The sequence below is a fragment of the Catharus ustulatus genome, chromosome 22 (genome assembly GCF_009819885.2).
Source record: "Catharus ustulatus isolate bCatUst1 chromosome 22, bCatUst1.pri.v2, whole genome shotgun sequence".
NCBI classification, from domain to species: domain Eukaryota; kingdom Metazoa; phylum Chordata; class Aves; order Passeriformes; family Turdidae; genus Catharus; species Catharus ustulatus.
The window spans coordinates 2,710,244-2,727,920 of NC_046242.1; the positions used below are offsets into that span (position 1 = coordinate 2,710,244).

The 17,677-nt window shown below is 45.1% G+C and overlaps 2 protein-coding genes across 3 annotated transcripts in view; one reads left to right on the forward strand and one right to left on the reverse strand.

Annotated features, from left to right (window-relative positions):
• VMP1 (vacuole membrane protein 1) overlaps positions 1-15,452 on the reverse strand; it is a 62,695-nt gene extending 47,243 nt beyond the window's left edge. Inside the window, exons 1-5 of one of the 2 annotated variants that reach the window (XM_033078067.1) lie at positions 15,354-15,452; positions 8,564-8,664; positions 6,072-6,207; positions 3,671-3,761; positions 1,617-1,727 (exon numbers count right to left, since the gene is read on the reverse strand). In XM_033078067.1, the coding sequence (XP_032933958.1) occupies positions 1,617-1,727; positions 3,671-3,761; positions 6,072-6,207; positions 8,564-8,639 (414 nt within the window). In that variant the 5' untranslated portion in view covers positions 8,640-8,664; positions 15,354-15,452. Of the gene's footprint in view, positions 1-1,616; positions 1,728-3,670; positions 3,762-6,071; positions 6,208-8,563; positions 8,665-12,603; positions 12,733-15,353 lie in introns of those variants that run through there. The other variant, XM_033078068.1, reaches the window with a different exon arrangement.
• A 12-nt stretch (positions 15,453-15,464) lies between these two features.
• On the forward strand, positions 15,465-17,004 carry PTRH2 (peptidyl-tRNA hydrolase 2). The gene is made up of 3 exons (XM_033078069.1): positions 15,465-15,526; positions 15,756-15,840; positions 16,340-17,004. Exon 3 carries the CDS (start codon positions 16,361-16,363, stop codon positions 16,880-16,882), a length of 522 nt encoding a protein of 173 aa, XP_032933960.1. The 5' UTR covers positions 15,465-15,526; positions 15,756-15,840; positions 16,340-16,360; the 3' UTR covers positions 16,883-17,004.
• The last annotated feature ends 673 nt before the right edge of the window (positions 17,005-17,677 follow it).

The window sequence follows — 17,677 nt, forward strand, 5'->3', positions numbered from 1 at the left end:
CATCTAGTGGCAACAACCGCGTGGTTTCCACCGAGGTGTAAACCATGAGGTGCTCTGACAGTGCCCAGGAGGTGTTAATTGAGCTGAGCAGAGCATGCTAATCACTAAATCTTGCTCAGGAGAAAAAAAAAGGGAAACAAATCCTGGCTTCTTGTTGTTCCCACACTCACTGCCCTCACGGAATTCCCTCAGTGAAACAGGATCATGCTCACCTGCCTCATGTATTTAAAGCAAACCAGCATTGCTCCTGTAGTGTTACACTTTAGAAATGTTGATGGTACATTTTTATTGCATTTTACTCTATAACCACCTTCTAATTGCTCAGTGCAATTTATTCAGTCTGATTCCCCCTCCTAACAAAGTTATGCTTTCCATTTTATGTTCCACATAAATACCTTCCCTAACAACATTAAACTCCATTTCTTTTCCTGGGTGACACATCCTTTAATCTCTGGAAGGCTCCCAAACACCCACCATAAGTTATATTGATTAAACAACTGAGAAGTTGCATTTTCTATAAATTATTTCAGTGTCAGCTCAGGTCATGGCCTAAGCACCTCCACAAGGTTCACATATCCCACAGGATGATCAAACTGATGTATTATGCAATTTAATTTTTCTACATTGAAGTAATTTACAACTTTGATTTTTAAATATAGAGTAAAAGAAAGGTTCCACCTCCTTTAAGAAAAGAAGTGTTGCTGTCTTAGGAAGACTTAATGTGCCAAAAATCATCTTGGAGTGGCCTGGGGTCTGACAGTGCTCAATGCACAAACTTGGGTTTGTTTAGCAGGAATTCCTTCCACAGTCTTTAGGGCAGAAGCTGCACTCAGAGTAAATGTGAGGCTGCTCATGCCATGCCTTTCCATCTCCCAGGCACTGCCCTGCTGGGGGAAGGCAGGAGTTTCTTGTCGTGTTTTCTGTGTTATTGTTAATGATTAAAGCAGCTCTGAAAGTAAACATCTGTAATTGTTCCAAAGACAAGATGACATTTGTTGCATGAACTGGTTTTAATTATTTTGTGGCCATGAATCCTTTTCTTGAATCCAGGGCAGTGGTTTCATAACCCAGGAACTAATCCAATGGCCAAAAGCAAAACACACCCAAACATTTCCCTGACTTTCATAGCTAAGCTGAGATAAACAACATCATGCAAATTTCATATTTTATCTTCATAGAAAAACATTGTTCTTGCTATTATTTTTAAAGCAAAATTAATACAGACTGAACTTTAAACCAGCTGCCTGTTTTGGTGGCTTCAGTTAGAAAAATGATCATTTTAAGCTACTAAAAAAATACTCTGAAAAATTTTAAATGGAAACACTTGAGCTGCACACAGTAGAACATGCTTCATTTAAATGAGGAGATTAGAGGATAGAGCTTGCAGATTTGGCTCATTGTTTCAAAGTGAGGATTAACCAACAGCAGGCCAATATCCACAGTTCAACAAACACAGAGCTTGCAAACTACAGAACAAGAACAGCATTCACCAGAGCACCGACTTCAGATGTATTTAATGCCTAGAAATTACAGAAAATTATTTATTCACCTCTTTTCAAATATGCAACAATTAAAGTACTCCATTCTGAAAGGACATGGTGTGGAAATATCCTTACCAAGTAGAGCAGAAAGGTGTGGAGACCTGTTCCAAGCCCAACAGAGGAGAGAATGCCCAATCCTACCCAGTAGGCACACCAGAAGAACTTCTTCTCCATGTACCGCACATACTGAGCAAGGAAAGCCACAAAAAAGAAAAAAAAATGTAAATTTTGATATCTCCAAGGGAGAAAAATTAAGCTACAAGCTAACACAGACATTTATCTGGATTATAGCAGCTCCTAAATACTTCTATTTGCAATTTATTACATAGCAGCACAGACACTTAGAGGAAACAGTGCACTTTGAAAAGAAAAACTCCCCACATCTTGGAATCAGCAACTTTCCAAGGAGATGGATGGAAATTCAGGTTCAATAGTAGGAGGTTAAAATCCAGAACAGGCTCATAAAGAGCAGTTCCCAGACAGTGTCAAGTAGAGCCCAGACAGCTCAGGGAATTGTCTGAACAGTTTAAATAAAGGAATAAACTCAGCTGCACTGCCAGTGAGCCGGCTGGATGTTGTATTTTGGAGCAGTGAGCAGCAGGTTTGTTACTTTTAAGAACACATTAAAATGCTGGCTGTGTGCTGCACCCAGAAATGAGGGGATGTGGGGAAGTCACAGCAAGTTCTGGACATTACTTGACACCATCCATGGACCAGGAGCACCAAGGGGAAGTTTACACCATTCTTATCCAGGCTCCAACCTGCCAGGGCACAAAAAACCCTGAAAATGCCAAGTGACACCTCCTTAACAGGGAGCTGCTGTCACCTGAGGGTGACACTGCCCTCAGCAGTCCCAGAGGATCAGGTTTATTCCCAGCAGGCTCAAGGAAACCTGGGAACTCAGGACTTGGGTTCCAGAACTGCAGATCCCCCAGGTAGGCAGTGCCACACCACAGCAGGAGGGTTCTCTGGAATTGGGAACCTGCTCATTTCAGAGCTGTGACATCAGCTGGAATTGGTTTTTAAAAGGGTTCTCTGTCCTCCAGGAAAATCTGAAACTCCAAGAGAAATAGGGAAGGGAAAGGTGCAGACAGCACCATCACTGAGCTTAAGCCATGTCTTACACTTCCAGTGCTGCAAAAGCACCAGGCTTTGTGTTCACCAAAACCCCACAAAGCCTTAAATGACCATTTGCAAACAATGAGAAACATCACAGAACCAGAAATAGAATCTGAACCATGAAACCATTTCACATCTCTGTATGTGCCTGTGCAGCTGGGCAGGAGCCCCTTCCACAGAAACACAAGAATCATTTCCTGGGAACCACAAAGCTCTGCCACAACTCAGGGTAACATTTCCCCTCAGGAGCTCCCACTGTTAAAATCCTGCTGTGACAGAGCTGAGAAGGAGTGCTGCAGCACCTGAGGTGTGCTTCACTCAGGGACACATGAGACACCTCCAGATCCACCAACACAGCTCAAACAGCACAGCTCATCCCTCCCCAGCCCTGAAACACAACTCATGCTCACCCAACAGAGCAGCCACGACTTGAGAAACAAAACCTCAGCGAGTTTGAGCCATACATTATAAATTCATGGAGGTCCCAGCACAATTCTGAATTGCCAGCACAGGGAAGGGAGAGGGAGGCAGGGAAGCACAGGGGAGGCAGGGGAGCAGAGCTGGAAGGGGAGGCAGGGAAGCAGAGGTAGAAGGGGAGGAAGGGAAGCAGAGGTGGAAGATGAGGCAGGGGAGCACAGGGGAGGCAGGGGAGCACAGGTTCGAAAGAGAGGCAGGGGAGCACAGCTGGAGGCTGAGGCAGGGAAGCCTAGGTGGGAGATGAGGCAGGAAGCAGAGGTGGAAGGGGATGCAGGGAAGCACAGTGGAAGATGAGGCAGGGAAGCAGAGCTGGAGGCTGAGGCAGGGAAGCACAGGTGAGGCAGGGAGGCAGAGGTGGAAGGTGAGGCAGGGAAGCACAGCTGGAGGCTGAAGCAGGGAAGCACAGCTGGAAGGGGAGGCAGGAAGCACAGGTGAAAGCTGAAGCAGGGAAGCAGAGGTGGAAGATGAGGCAGAGAAGCACAGGTGAGGCAGGGAAACACAGCTGGAAGGTGAGGCAGGAAGCACAGCTGTACCTGCTGATGTGTTCCCTCGATGTAGTACATGGCTGTGAGCACTGCCAGTGCCAGCAACACACACACCAGGGCCCCTCGCCGCCGCCACAATCTTAAAGACAAATGGCAAATTAGGGTTTTTCATCATTAAACACGCAGTTCAAAGTCACTCAGCTACCTCTGGGGGCTGGGGCTGCCTGGATGTGCTCAGCAGGGACCATGGCAGCAGTGTAAACCTCCCAAGGAAATATCTGGGGAGCCTTTACTCTTCAGGGAAAAATCTCTGCGTGGCTGTCAAGCGAGATCAAAGTTCAGCCACGCATATTTTATTTTTTCTTTAATAAAGAAAAACAAAGTAAGTGTCTGAAAACAAACACAAGCTGAAAACAATTCAGCTTCTGGAGCCAAGAGTCAGACCCAGGCCCTGAGCAGCAGCTGTGGCCAAGCACAGAGCAAAGCAGGCCCTGCACTGGCCCTGGGCAAGGACGAGCTGGGTGGAATTCAGAAATGCTGATTTCCAACTGTGCTGCTGGGCACAACCACAGTGACAGTCACAGCAACAAAGCTTTACATTATTTTGTTTCCCTTTATCTATTAAAATTAAGCTCCAAATTTAATAAATATATTTTGGGTAACTCTGAAGCATTAGAGTAACCTAAAGAGTAAAGGCAGAACATATTTTCCAAAATAATTTGCTACAAATAATTTTTGAGCATGTTTGGGTTTTTTTCCCTACTTGATGTGTATGTGGCCACACACAATAGATTAGCAAATACATTTATTATTTTCCACAAAACACTATTATATTGTCACCTAATGATATATAAAAAAGCAAGTCCTAGCACAACTTAAAATTCCCAGACTATAACAGCAAACTATGAACATAACTTAGCTATTTAGACAGAAAGATAGAAATGTGAGGCATAATACAGGAAACAGTCACAAATATTTCATATTAACTGAAAAGAGCACTCAAAATATTTTAAAATTAAAGTTAGTGCTGCTTACATTAGTATGACAATTGAATTTCAAATGATTGTCACTCAAAACAGAATTTATGCAATGGAACACAGAATTAAGAGTCAATCTGAGGTCTCAACTTAAGAGCTTGTAATAGTCAGGGTTATTTTCTGTAAAGATTCTGTCAGGGGAGTGCCAGACAACTGAAATGTGCTGCTCAGCACAGGAGGCAAGTGCTGTCTGTAACAGAATTGGATATCTAGGAAGCCAAATAAGATTTGAGGTCTTAAAATAAATCCTCAAATGTCATTTCTGCTTAGTTTAAATAAATGCTTGGAGATTGTCAGAAATTACAGATGTCAGACCCAGTAAAACAGTTCTCAGAGATAATTCTCAATGGTAGTTGAAAGAATGCACATAATAAAATAAATAGGCTTGGGGGTTTTGATTTTTTTGGGGGTGTAGAAGGGAATTAAGACTACACTACATAAACCTAGCATTTTTCATATAAATAATTTCAAAAGAAAATGGAAAGCAGAAGTTTCAGTCAGTAAATCTGAACTCCCCCTCCAGCCTAGCCCAGAGGGGGGTGAGCAAAGCTCTGAGCACCAAGCTCAGCTCTGAGCACCAAGCTCAGCTCAGGCTGCAGAGGAGCAGCCCAAGAGCTGGAGTCACCCCAGGTGACATCAGATCCTCCCCTGACTGGGAGAAGCTCTGTAAAACTCAGTCCCAAGCCCAACAGAGCCCAGTTCCCAACACAGGCACTGCAGGGCTGCTGCTCTTGGCATTTTCATTGCAAACTACACTCATGTTCTGGCAGCCTGAACCCCTGGGCCTTGTGCCTTAAGAACTGGCTCTGCATTTCAGCACTAGCAGGGAATGGCAGGACTGCTCCTCACAAATTCTCTCACTGGAATTAAAGCTGGTTTTATCCAGTGTGAAAATAACACTCAGGGAAAGTGCTTTAATAAATCATTTCCTGCTGTAAAAAGGCCCACAGAGAAGCAAATAAGCTTCATTTACAGGATCATAAACATCACTGCAAGCTCCACAGAACCCTGATCTCTGCCCTGGCTGAGCTCTTTGAAGATTACTCAGTGATAGCAACACCTGCATTAGGTGCTTAACACTGCAGCCACAGCACAACATCCCTTTGCCTTAAGGATCCCTAAATATTGTCCTACTCTTTAATTGGGATATTCAACTCTTCAGTTTGCCATTTTCTCCCCCAAGCACCTTGCTGCATTTATGTAATTTAAGCAGAAGGTCTGAGAGCACAGCTACAAGTGTGGGATGTTCCAGCAGCCACCTTTAAGGGACAAAAATACACATGTTCTCTGGAAAAAAAAAACAATTTTCAAGTTGTGAATCATCAGGGAAAGTGAGATGTCAGAATGACCTACTGAATCAGAGCATGGGTTTGCCCAGAACTCTTAGTAGAAGTTAAAGAAATGATCTTTACTTTATGGTCCATTCCTTCAAGTTTATTAGAGTTTCCAGGCAAAAATACTGCAAGGTAACAAGCGGTTTTTTCCACAGTACAATATTCAACCTCTCCTCTCGCTCCCTTCGCTTCCGCTCGCTCAACATCGAGGAATCTGCAAATGAAAAGGGAAAAAAAAAAAAGAAAAGTAAAAGCAAAAGCACAGGGTGGCAAGTCAGGTGCTACCCACCCAAAAATACATGGATTTTATATATTTTTTATATATATATGTATATATGTAATATTTCTTTTTGTTAGGAAGTTACCATGAGCTCTCAATCATCTTTTCTCCTGATCCCAAAGCATTTGCTGCCAGAGTTTAATTTTTTTTAGGGTTTTTTTTTGTTGTTGTTGTTGCCCTGTTGGTACTCAGGTCAGCTTAAATGTATGTGGACCACAGATCAAGAACTTTGGGAGGGGAAAAGAGAAATGTGAATGGAAATACATGGAACTATCCCATGGCTTTGAAATGCTGAGTCCTCCATGTTTAGAGGTGCCCAAGATGGATTCAGGCAGCAAGGCCCTTTGCTTTATGTGGGTATAAAGTCCCAGAATGGTTTGGGTGGGAAGGAGCCCTAAAGCCCAGCTCAGGAGGAGGTGACATGCAGGGAATGCAGTGGTTTGTTCCCCTCTGGCAGTTTTGCTGCAGGGCAGTGCCCGAGGAGCTGAAAGCAGCCAGCACCCAAATGTGATCTGAGCACCTGCTGCAGGGACACTTCCCTCTGAAATTCTGAGCTGCTCCTGCTTCCAGAGGATGGAATTACACGTGCTCCTCACCCCCTCAGGCAGGGTGTAACTGGAGAGGAGCACCTGCCCTCCCAAACCCCTCCTGTGCAAAGGAGCCGATTTTGGAGCACAGCCCTGCCTGGGACTGAGCTCACACCCAGCCAGGCCCTGCTCACAGAAAGGCTTTTCCAACCAAGGTGGGATTTTGTGCTCACAAGATGAATAAAACCCCAAACTCGAGCTGGTTTTTTGGAGGAGGATGGCTTGTTCAAAGGTTGTCAAGCTCATAGGCAGTAATAATTTTTAAACTTTTAAAGAAAAGGAATTCTGGAATAAAATTTAAAAAATAATACCAATAAACAATGACAAAAATACACTTGTATCAAAGAGACACCAAACTTGTTTAAACATCACTTACTACACAGTCACAACACATGTATTCTATTTTGCATTGTAATAATATTAACACATTTTACATTTTTAAAAAGCTGTTGCATTTAAAATATTAATCTAATCTGATCTCCAGCATCTTGTAACCCAAGATGTGTTATTTCAGTCTCACTCCAGTAATTGAAACATTTTGCCTTATCAGATGCTGATATTTACATAAAAATTGCAGGTCTCATTAGTCACACAGCCCACTCAATTTGGTGTTTCTTAGCTGTAAAATCAGTTGTTAAAGATGAACTAACAGCAATCCTGGCAAATACTGAACAACATCCACATTCCCTCAGAGTTACAGAATGATTTAAGTCTTTAAGTAAAGGGCTTTAATTTGTTCCATACATACAAACATGCAGTTAATCTTTTTTTGTTTAATATGTGCAATAAAAATGCTTCAACCTTGTTTTTATGACCTTGTTTTTAGTAAAAGGTCGTAAGAGACAATGGTGTAAGACTGCACACAACTTGAGAAATCATTTGATTACAAAACTTAATTAAATATGGAACTGGCACATTCAAAGCTGACAGGAAACAAACAAAGATGATTAGAATTTCCATGCTTTACTACACAGCACGGATTATTCAGTGACACACAAATCTTCATTAACTGTTTTCAGGTTATTTTTCATAAATTCTAAGCATTAACCCCAGGCTACTTCAGACATACCAGCAAGAAAAACAGAGGAGAAACAGGAGGTGAAGCAGTTAAAAGTGTTTTGTTGGTAATTTATCACTGAAACCAATAAATTATAGTGACATTGAATTTCAACAGAACAGCTAGAAATTGGGAGACTAATAACTGGATCTGTCCCAGTGTAAAACAGATTTTTATTACCAAGAACTGACTTTTCAGTGCCAAAGGGTGGGGTTGTACAGCCTGACTTCCACAGCCACACATTTGCCAACACAGTTTAATTTTTTTAGGGTTTTTTTTGTTGTTGTTGTTGCCTCTGTTGGTACTCAGGTCAGCTTAAATGTATGTGGACCACAGATCAAGAACTTTGGGAGGGGAAAAGAGAAATGTGAATGGAAATAGATAAATCCTTCATGTTTAGAGCTGACTGAGGTGCCCAAGATGGATTCAGGCAGCAGGGCCCTTTGCTTTATGTGGGTATAAAGTCCCAGAATCCCAGAATGGTTTGGGTGGGAAGGAGCCCTAAAGCCCAGCCCATTGCACCCTGGCATGGGCAGAGTGGCTCCATCCAGCCTCAACAGAGACCCAAAATCAATTCCTTTCCAATGCTGTGCTGTTCTCCACCCCAAAGAGGCCAGCTGAGAGCACAAAGGGATTTTCCACCTACCTGTGAAGCTGCCATTGTGCTGCTCTTTGCTCATTCTGATGCGCCTCTGGTCACAGTCTGTGCCATTCTCTGCCATTTCATAGATCACTCACTGTGGGGATCTGAGAGCAAACCCAGAAAGGACAAGGGGTGTTTCTGGTTAGGACTGCACAGTCAAGGGATACAAACACCCAGCAGCTCTCTAAATCCAGCTCACACTCATCCTGCATTACACCACCAAACAGCAGAAAGTGATTCAATCCCCACAGTGACAAAGATTAAAACATTTCCACCTACATAATTCTAAATTTTTCACTCAAATGACAAAACTCCCTCACTTCCAACAGCTGAACAAAACTCATTAAACAAAAACTCATTCCATGACCCATCCCACTGTTTGGGCTCCAGGAGCAGCAGAGCTTCATACAAACCTCACTTCATCCTGAGGGCTTCAGGGGTGCAGGTTTTGGTTTTACCTTGTCAAAAACCCCCTGGCTGAAAGATCAGCCCTGAGTGTGGTGACCAAGATACAGAGCTGCATCTCCTGCTCTGCTACCCCTGAAGCACAAAAGGCAAACTCTTCAGAGGACAGGAGCTGAGGGAAGCTCTGCTGACACTGCCCATGCTCTCTGCTGGTTTAGCCTCTCTCAGAGAGATCAGCCCTAAAACAAACCCCAAAAGAACAGATGTGATTTTCCTTATCCGGGAGAGCCAATAATGCCAAGCCAGCACAAATCAGAGTGTTGCAAGAGCTGCCTTTTTTTTCTTCTTTAAAAAAACCCAAACCTGAACAGCTGACAGTTCTTATGCAATCAAACACAAAGAGAATAACCAGTCAGACTCCTTGTTTCAAAAACTCTCTTCAATCTTAAAACAGTTTCTAGAGTTTTATTTGCAAAAGAGAGTCCCACAAAGCTAAAGCATTTTATTTGCATAATATTTCTCCCTGCAAGCACACTTGATTTACAGGTTTTGATATGTTGCTTTTGTTGGAAAGAAAAGTGGTGCAATATTAAAATGACATGTTATATAAAACTGTCCAGTGGAAGAAATTAAAAGTTCTACAGAACAAATACTTCCCATTGATTTATGTCAGGCTTAAGAGCCAAGCAGCAACTCAGGTTTGGTAAACAGGAGTGAGATCACCCCTTGGATTTGGACTGCAATCATTTTGTCAAATTTTTAAATAAAATGTTCAAAGATTTCAGATGCAGTATTTGACATTTCCAAGGTTTTTAAAGTCAGTTTTAGACAGGTGTTTGCTAAACAGGTACAAGCCTTATGCATTACTTGCAGTACAGATAAAATGGCTAGCTAGAATCTATTAAAGGTTTTTGTTGAAATCCAGTAGTCAAAAGCACTGAGGTCTCAGGAAGGAATCTTTTCTCCAACACCTCCCCCTGACACAAAATGTGCAGAAACAGAAATCTGTCTGGTGAAACAAGGCAGCAGAAACTCCTCTCATGCATTTTACAGCTTTTACTCCCTGCAGCATGAACCCCAGAACACCCAAACACCTAAAAAATGAACAAACACCTCTGCAAAAGCTGAAAATGCCAAAGGCTCCAGAGTCAGCCAAGGACAAGAGCTTGCAGTGGGAGCTCTGCAGCATCACCTGCAAGCCAAGGGCTGCTCAAACCCCAGGGAAATGTGAACCTGCCCCTCTCCCCAGGTGAGTTTAGAGCAGCCTGACCCTCTGGAGCTCCCCCACTCCTCAGCTGAGGTTAGCAGCACAGTTGCCATGGCAATATCAGGATCAAATGTTCAGGCACCCCTTAATTCCATCAGGACAGGTGGATAGTGAGTGTTTTGTTTCTCTGACTGCACTCAGCTGTGCTTGTTTTTATATATATTTAAATAAGTATTTATGAACATCCACAATGGGAGTTTTGTACACACACACCCATGTATGTACCACGTGAATTTGCACACACAGAGCTCAAACTGCAGAGGGCAATATTTAAATTACACACCCACACACAAGCCTGGTGTTCACAGAAAGCTGCTTAGGAAGCAAAAGCAATCCAGAGCTGTTGAGCACACACAGCAACACTAAAAAAAGTGTTCTGGCTTAGGGAACTTAAGTCACATTTTGTTGACTTAAATATAGCAAAGATTAGAAAAAAAATGCCACAAATTTCAGTGGAAGCTACACGTTCCTCATTTGGAAATACATTTTTTTTCACATGTGCAAGTTTAGCCTTCAAAATTAAAAAGTCTTGATTGGTTTGGTCTCTGCTCTCAGCTTAATTACACTCCAAGGAAGTTCATTTAGTGCAATGCTCTCCATGTTTGATGCCAGGGTGTGCACAACACTGAATTCCAGTGCAATCCATACAGCTCCTGCATCTCTGGGGGTCTCAGGTGTGCTGCTCCCAAGGCATGACAGCTTTATTTTTTCAGGAGCTCAAGTGCCAGAGCCACTTTTACCCTGCCTGCTTGGAAAGGCACTAATCCAGGATTAGCTTTGCATAACACCACCTCAAGTATGTTTGCACTGAAACAGATAAATAATCCACTTCCACACTTCTGCAGGACAAATACTTCTCCAGAAGATCTTAAAGTTCAACCATTCTGCAGGAAAGCTTTAAAAATTCCCATTTAAAAACACAGCTGACCTGGAGATGGGATAACCATCACATGGCAGGGCTGCAAACCCTTCCTGGCTCCAGAAAAGAACCTCCCTGGTTCACACAAGTCTAATTACACTGAAAGCATCTTAGCAAAGGGACTCTCAGCACCCTTGATCTGCTGTGCTGCTTGAAGCCCATCAGAAGCACCAGTCCTGCACTAATGCAGGGATGAACTGAGTGGGAATCTGTCCCAAAATGGAGTTATCCTTCATGAACTCACTCTATATTCTGAAGATGCACCCAATCCATGAGAGCTCACCACAGGAAGTTAAATTCCATCTGCTAAACAGAAATTCACTTCTGACAGATGCTGGGAAAGACACTGAGCCCATCTTTAAAAATAAATTTGCCTACTACATGGAGTACTTAGCAGCAAATATAAAAATAAACTATTTAAAAGAGCGAGGAAAACAACTGTGGCCAGTTTTTGTATCAGGGTGGCTTAGATCATTTGTTAGAGATGTGCTCACACAAGAACTGCTTTGTAGGGCTGAACAAAGAGCTCACAACACAGCACTGAGCTTTAGTGCAACCCAAAACATGGAGCATAAAAAGACAATTATTGCCAGTCAAAAATGCAAATTGGTCAACAAAAAGGGTTTTGGTGACTGTGACTGGCACTTCACAGCCTAAGTGAGACAAAGCAAAAGAAGCTATCAGAGCATGAGAACACAACAAAATTGGGCACTGCAGATCTGTAACCAGAGACAAGGACAAAAGTCTTCTCTGGAGCTCTGGGGAGGCTGTGGAAGCACCCAAGTGTTGGGTGCTCTTATGCAAAAGGAACCAGTTTGGGACAAGGCACTTGGGTGTCTGCACTCTCAGCTGGAGGAGCAGAATGTGGACTCATGTTCTGTACTCAGGATTTTTGGAGCATTCCTTTCCAGCGTGCTGGAACAACAAGGAAGCTGATTTCCTATCTCCCTGCTCTCCCACACATTGCTTCAATCACTAATTCCTACTGAAAGAGCCATCTCCATCAGCTCCTGCTCACACAGCTCCCAGAACCCGAGTCAGAGCTTGAAGCATTTTGTTGCTCCCCCCCAGCCACCTCACCAACACATCACTTCAAGTTATTTTTTGCATTTAAAGCCAGATGTTCCAATCCTCCTGCTTCTTTCTCCTCAATTTTTCTGATATTCCTTCTTCTTCTTCTACACTCCTGTTGTTCAGTTACAATAAGGAGAAAAAATGATTAAAATCCAGCTTTTCCAGGTGGCTAAAGAATTGCACTAATCCAGACAGTGCTGCACATCTGTGAGAGGAGTTTTTTTTCAGTCATCACATGCTCTACAGAGAGAATAAGTTAAAAATTCCCTGGCAAAGAAACAGCTTGGAGAGCACTTTCCCTGGAAAGCCAAAGACTGCCTGGCACAGGACACGTTCAGGTGAAGGATGGGATCAGTTTGGAAGTGAAACATTACCTACCCCTTCCAGCTCCTCACAGTTATCCCCTCTCCACCACTTCTCCAGGATCTGCAGGCAGTGGAAGAGCCCAGCCAGGTCCTCAGCTCTGCAGCACCCAGCCCAAAGCTCCTCTTGCAGAGCTGCCCCTACAGAGCAAGGGAACGCTGTTCATGTGACACTGCAGTGACACAGCCCCTCACTTGGAGGTTAATGACTTTCCTGAAGATGACAGAAAGCAGAAAAAGTAACTGCTTGATTTTCTTTTCCAGTCCTTCAGCACTCATGGGAAGCTTTCAATTAAAATAAATGAGGCCACATCTGAAAGATGTTCCAAATCTCCACAGATTCAGCTGTAATGGGTTATTTTGATATGAGTGCGTTTATTCCCACACTAAAAATGTTTTCCTAACTGAAATAGTTCAGTTCCTCAAAGGAGAAGTAATTCAGTTAAAGACCACAGGTTTCCATTTTGTGGGTTATGCCTCTGTACACCAGACCTATTTTCCTACCCAAATAAATCATCTCAGAATTTAGAATTTAAATTCCCATTTTTTTCCAGAAAGACTTTGGGATGCCTTTTAGGAAAGACTGAGCTTCAGGGATGCTGTGCAATTTCTTTTGAGTTCACTGAAAGTTCTGTCCCTGCCATTAAAGCCACATATATTAAACTAATCTTTTTTGGTGTATTTTATTCTGGTGAAACATGAATTTTGATTACATCCAGCAGCAGAATCAGGTGCTGTAATAAAGCAGTAGAGATGCTGTGCAATAAATAGATGAAAAGGTGAGATCCAGGGATAAGAGGATGTGCAGAGGAGGCAGAGCACAGATGAAAAGGGATGAACACAAGGACCTGACAAAGCCCAGAGAGGCTGAAAGCAGCTCCTGAGATAACAAATTCTGCTTTTCACAGGAACAGTCTCTAAGTGGAGCCAATTCAGATTTCACACTTGGCCATCCAGTGAGGACACACTGCCCAGACAAGGCTCACAGAGGCCAATTCTGAGCCCTGGGAGAAAGAAAAATACCATTTTAATAAACTTGAAATACCCTGAACAACTGCCTGCCTCACAGTAACATCTCCTGGCCCCCTCTGGTCCAAGCAGCACCAAACCCAGCGAGGTTTGGTGGCTTTGGTGCTGTCCCAGGACTGTTTGAAGCTGGTACAAAAAGCTCAGTGTTGCAACACCTCCAAGGTTGTGCCCTTCGTCCTCAGGGAACAGCAAAGTCCACCCAGCTCACACTGGTCCACAAGGAAGAGAAGTTAAAGTTCCAACCTGCAGATAACTCTGTCTCCCATCACAATACATCAGGAATTATAGGGTGGTTTTTTGTTTTAAGCTCACAGGTTTTTAAGAAATAAAATCTGCAAGCATGCACTAATGGCAGGGATCACCCTGAGGAGAGCTGCTCACCAGATGCAGTCAGAGGCAGTTGTGACATTCAGAAGGAATTCCAAGACAACAACTTAGGAAAAAAAGCTTTAAGGTGAAAGAGTGCAGCTGTTCCAGCCTACTCACCTTCCTCATTGCTACCACCCACTTGAAAGCTACTGAGTCTCCTGCCAGCCTTCCCCACAGCAATTACAAACACCCAGCAGCTCAGCAGGACAAGAAATAAAGCTCAGGCTAAAGAAGAGAGCTCACCTCCCACTGCACAACTGGAAACTGCCTTTTGAAACCTTCATCTGAAAACAGGGGATGAAGCCATCGTTACAACTCTCACTTATCCCAGAAGGAATAAAGGAAAGTCTATTCCATGCTGCAGAAATAATGGATTGGAAGAAGGAGGACTGATATAACAAAGACTGTTCCAGTGGGAAAATTAATGCATTAAGAAGAGCTGATGTGTGTTACCATAAGGTGTTACAAAGCATAAGAAACCCCATCAAACTGACATGAAACAAACTTTGAAAGAGCAGAATTCCTAACAGCAAAACAGCACTAAAATCCACAACACATGAAAATAACACCACACTTTTTCCACCCCAACCCACATTGTCACCATTAACTAAACCAGGATACCCACTTGTTGGTAAGCACAGAGAAAACAAGGGCAGGAGAAAACCCTGAAGAAATGCCACAGGTGCAGTTGGAAGGGGATAACCTGGATTCACAGCACTTTGGGGAGAAACAGCTGCTATCAAACACACTTATCACCCTTCCCTCAGGTCACCTGCATGACCTGCCAAGCGTCTGACAGGCAAAACTGGAATAAAACGGGAACCTTGCTGCTTTATCATCTCCTGTAAACACCAGATGACGAAATAAAAGCCAGAATAAAAGTGCTTAACCCAGCCAGCAGAAATGTTTGGGATTTGGGCCTCACAGCCCGATCCCCAGGCAGCCCATGGGGATGCAGGGAGCACCGGGCCGGGAAAGCACAGCACATTTCCCGTGGAAAAGCAGACAAAGGCCATCGCTATCCGGCTCTCCTCAGGGAGAAGGACGGATTTCTCCCTGTGTCATCAGGCACCGTCCCTGGGGCCGCAGCAGGGCGAGTCCATCCCACCCTTCCCGGGGCTCGGGAAGAGCAGAGCCGCTCTCCAGCAGGGTGAGATGGCAGCGGCTCCTCTCACCCTGCGAGCAGCAGCCTCCCCTCCCACCTGCTCCTCCACAGCGTCCCCGGCTCCCTCACGGGCCCCTCGGTTCTCACAGCACCGCGGGTCCCCTCCTGCCTCAGAGCCGTGAGGGGAGCGGGGCAGCGCTGAGGGGCCGCTAACGAGAGACCCCAACCCGCCGGCACAGCCCCGAGCCCGGCCCCGCACTCACCACGCTCCAGCAGCTCCGCTGGGCCCGGCACAAGGCGGAACACGGCCCGGCACAAGGCGGAACACGGCCCGGCACAACACGCCCCGGCCCGCCCCGGGCTCCGTCACTTCCCGAGCGCCGCGGCCCCGTCACCTCCGGGCGGGCACGGCGGAGCGGCCGGGCGGGAGCGGCAGGTGAGGGGAGCGGGGATGCTCCCTCATGGCCCCCTCGTGCTGCCCCTCAGGGCTGTGAGGGCCCGCACGCTTCGCTCCCCTCTCGGTCTTTGCTCTCCGTGTCCGCTCGGGCTCCAGCGGGGCTGAGGGCCCGCGGTGGAGCTGGAGGCGGCCCCGCTCCTCAGCTGGATTTGGGGTGTTGGCTCAAAATCCCCAGCGTTTCACTGTTTGTTTGTCTGCCCGTTTCTAGGTGTAATTTTGACATGAGGAAAAGCTGAGAGAATTGGGCGTGTTCACCCTGGAAAGGCTCTGGAGTGACCTAATTGTGGCCTTGGGTGAGTGAAGGGAACTCACAGGAGAGGTGGGGCAAGACTGTTAACAGAGGCAAGGGGGAATGGGTTCAAACTGACAGAGGGGAGGGTTAGGTTGGATTTTAGGAAAAATGTTTAGCCTGAGAGGGTGGGGAAGCCCTGGCACAGCTGGATCCCTGGAAGTGCCCAAGGCCGGGCTGGACAGAGCTTGGAGAAATCTGTGATAGCGGGAGCTGTCCCTGCCCATAGCAGAGAGCAGAACAGATGAATTTTAAGCTCTTTTCCAACACAAACCATTCTATGATTCTAAGATAATTTGCCGTTTTATCTTAACTCTGCTTGCTGAGTCCAAGCCCATCACCAGTGAGGTATCTGCAGACAGAAAGTCTGGGGAACTGTTCCTTTGTGTTTCTAACAATGTTCTTTGTCTTCAAATAACCAAGTGGAAACCCGGTGAGAGCACACAAAATGCTCTCAGAAGGTGAGAAACGCTCAAGTAAATTCTGTCTTTCCCCTCTTTCAGAGGCAGAATCCAGAATCCACCATGATTTCTCTCTTCGAGCCCGAGTTCCTGAACGTGGTGATCGGAGTCGTGTGCGGGGTGTGCCTGGGCTGGGGCATCCGGGGGAGGCTCCGCAGGAAGCCTGGGGCTGGAATAATTCCAGAACCTTCCAACAGCCTGGGGGACGAGGCTGACATCATGGGAGAGTCCGGGGAGCTCAAGCTGGTGCTGATCGTCCGCAACGACCTGAAAATGGGCAAGGGCAAAGTAGCAGCACAGTGCTCCCACGCTGCCGTCTCTGCCTACAAGCAGGTTCACAAAAGGAATCCCGAGCTCCTGAAGCAGTGGGAATATTGTGGACAGCCTAAAGTGGTCCTGAAAGCTCCGGATGAAGAGACTCTGGTGCAGCTCCTGGCTGAGGCGAAGCGCCTGGGGCTCACTGTGAGTTTGATACAGGATGCTGGGCGTACTCAGATAGCTCCAGGCTCCAGGACAGTCCTTGGGATAGGACCAGGACCAGCTGATGTCATAGATAAAGTTTCTGGTCACCTTAAACTCTACTAAACTGGTACCAAAAAGACCTGGATGTGTTCATGTATGTCAGTACTGAAGGGATAAAAATGCAAGTTGGTTTTTTTTTCCCGTATTTTCCCTCAGTGTTAATAAAATAAGCAAGTTTTATAAGATTTAAATTTGTAAATTGTGAGTCTCTCTAGCTTGTGTACCAGAAGGGGGAAAGAAAATTCTAGGCTGAGAGCAGTTGAAAGCAGAGCTAGCACAAAAAAAAAATCCAGTAAATTTCTAACTTGTGCAGTTGGTTGAGGATTTTGCACCTTGGTTGAGTGGAAGAGTTAAGAACTGGAGCTGGGGGTAGCTGTAGCCAACTTCCTGCCCAAACTGCTGCAACAACTTGTAACTGCTCCCAGGCTGACCAGTTCAACTGGATTTGCAGCCCAGCCCAGTGAAGAGTTGTGGGGAGCAGCTGTAAGCTGGGCTGCCCTCTGGAAGGGTCTGTGCAGCTCCTACATGTGCAGAAATGAGCAGTTAATCCAAGGTGTGGGGAGTTATTCCCTGTATGAACAACTGGGCACTCAGGGACAGACTGAAATCCTGGTTTTCTTGGGATTAACAGGTGCTCCTGGGTTTAAGGAAAAGAATTAGATATTACTGCACAGTTCAGTAAATTCTACTTGGACAGTTTGAGTTCTGCTGCACCTTTGTTCCATCTGAGTATTGTGAAGAGTTTGTGGGAGAGGAAAGAGGATTGATCTCCATCTCCAGAGGGAATGGCAGAGGGGCTGAAATGCCAATAAACAGAGGATGGAAATGTTTTTATACTGCACCACATAATCCTTTTCA

Bases quoted from the DNA above. Each gene is read 5' to 3' on its own strand.
- PTRH2 (XM_033078069.1), top strand. From the start codon at position 16,361: ATGATTTCTCTCTTCGAGCCCGAGTTCCTGAACGTGGTGATCGGAGTC.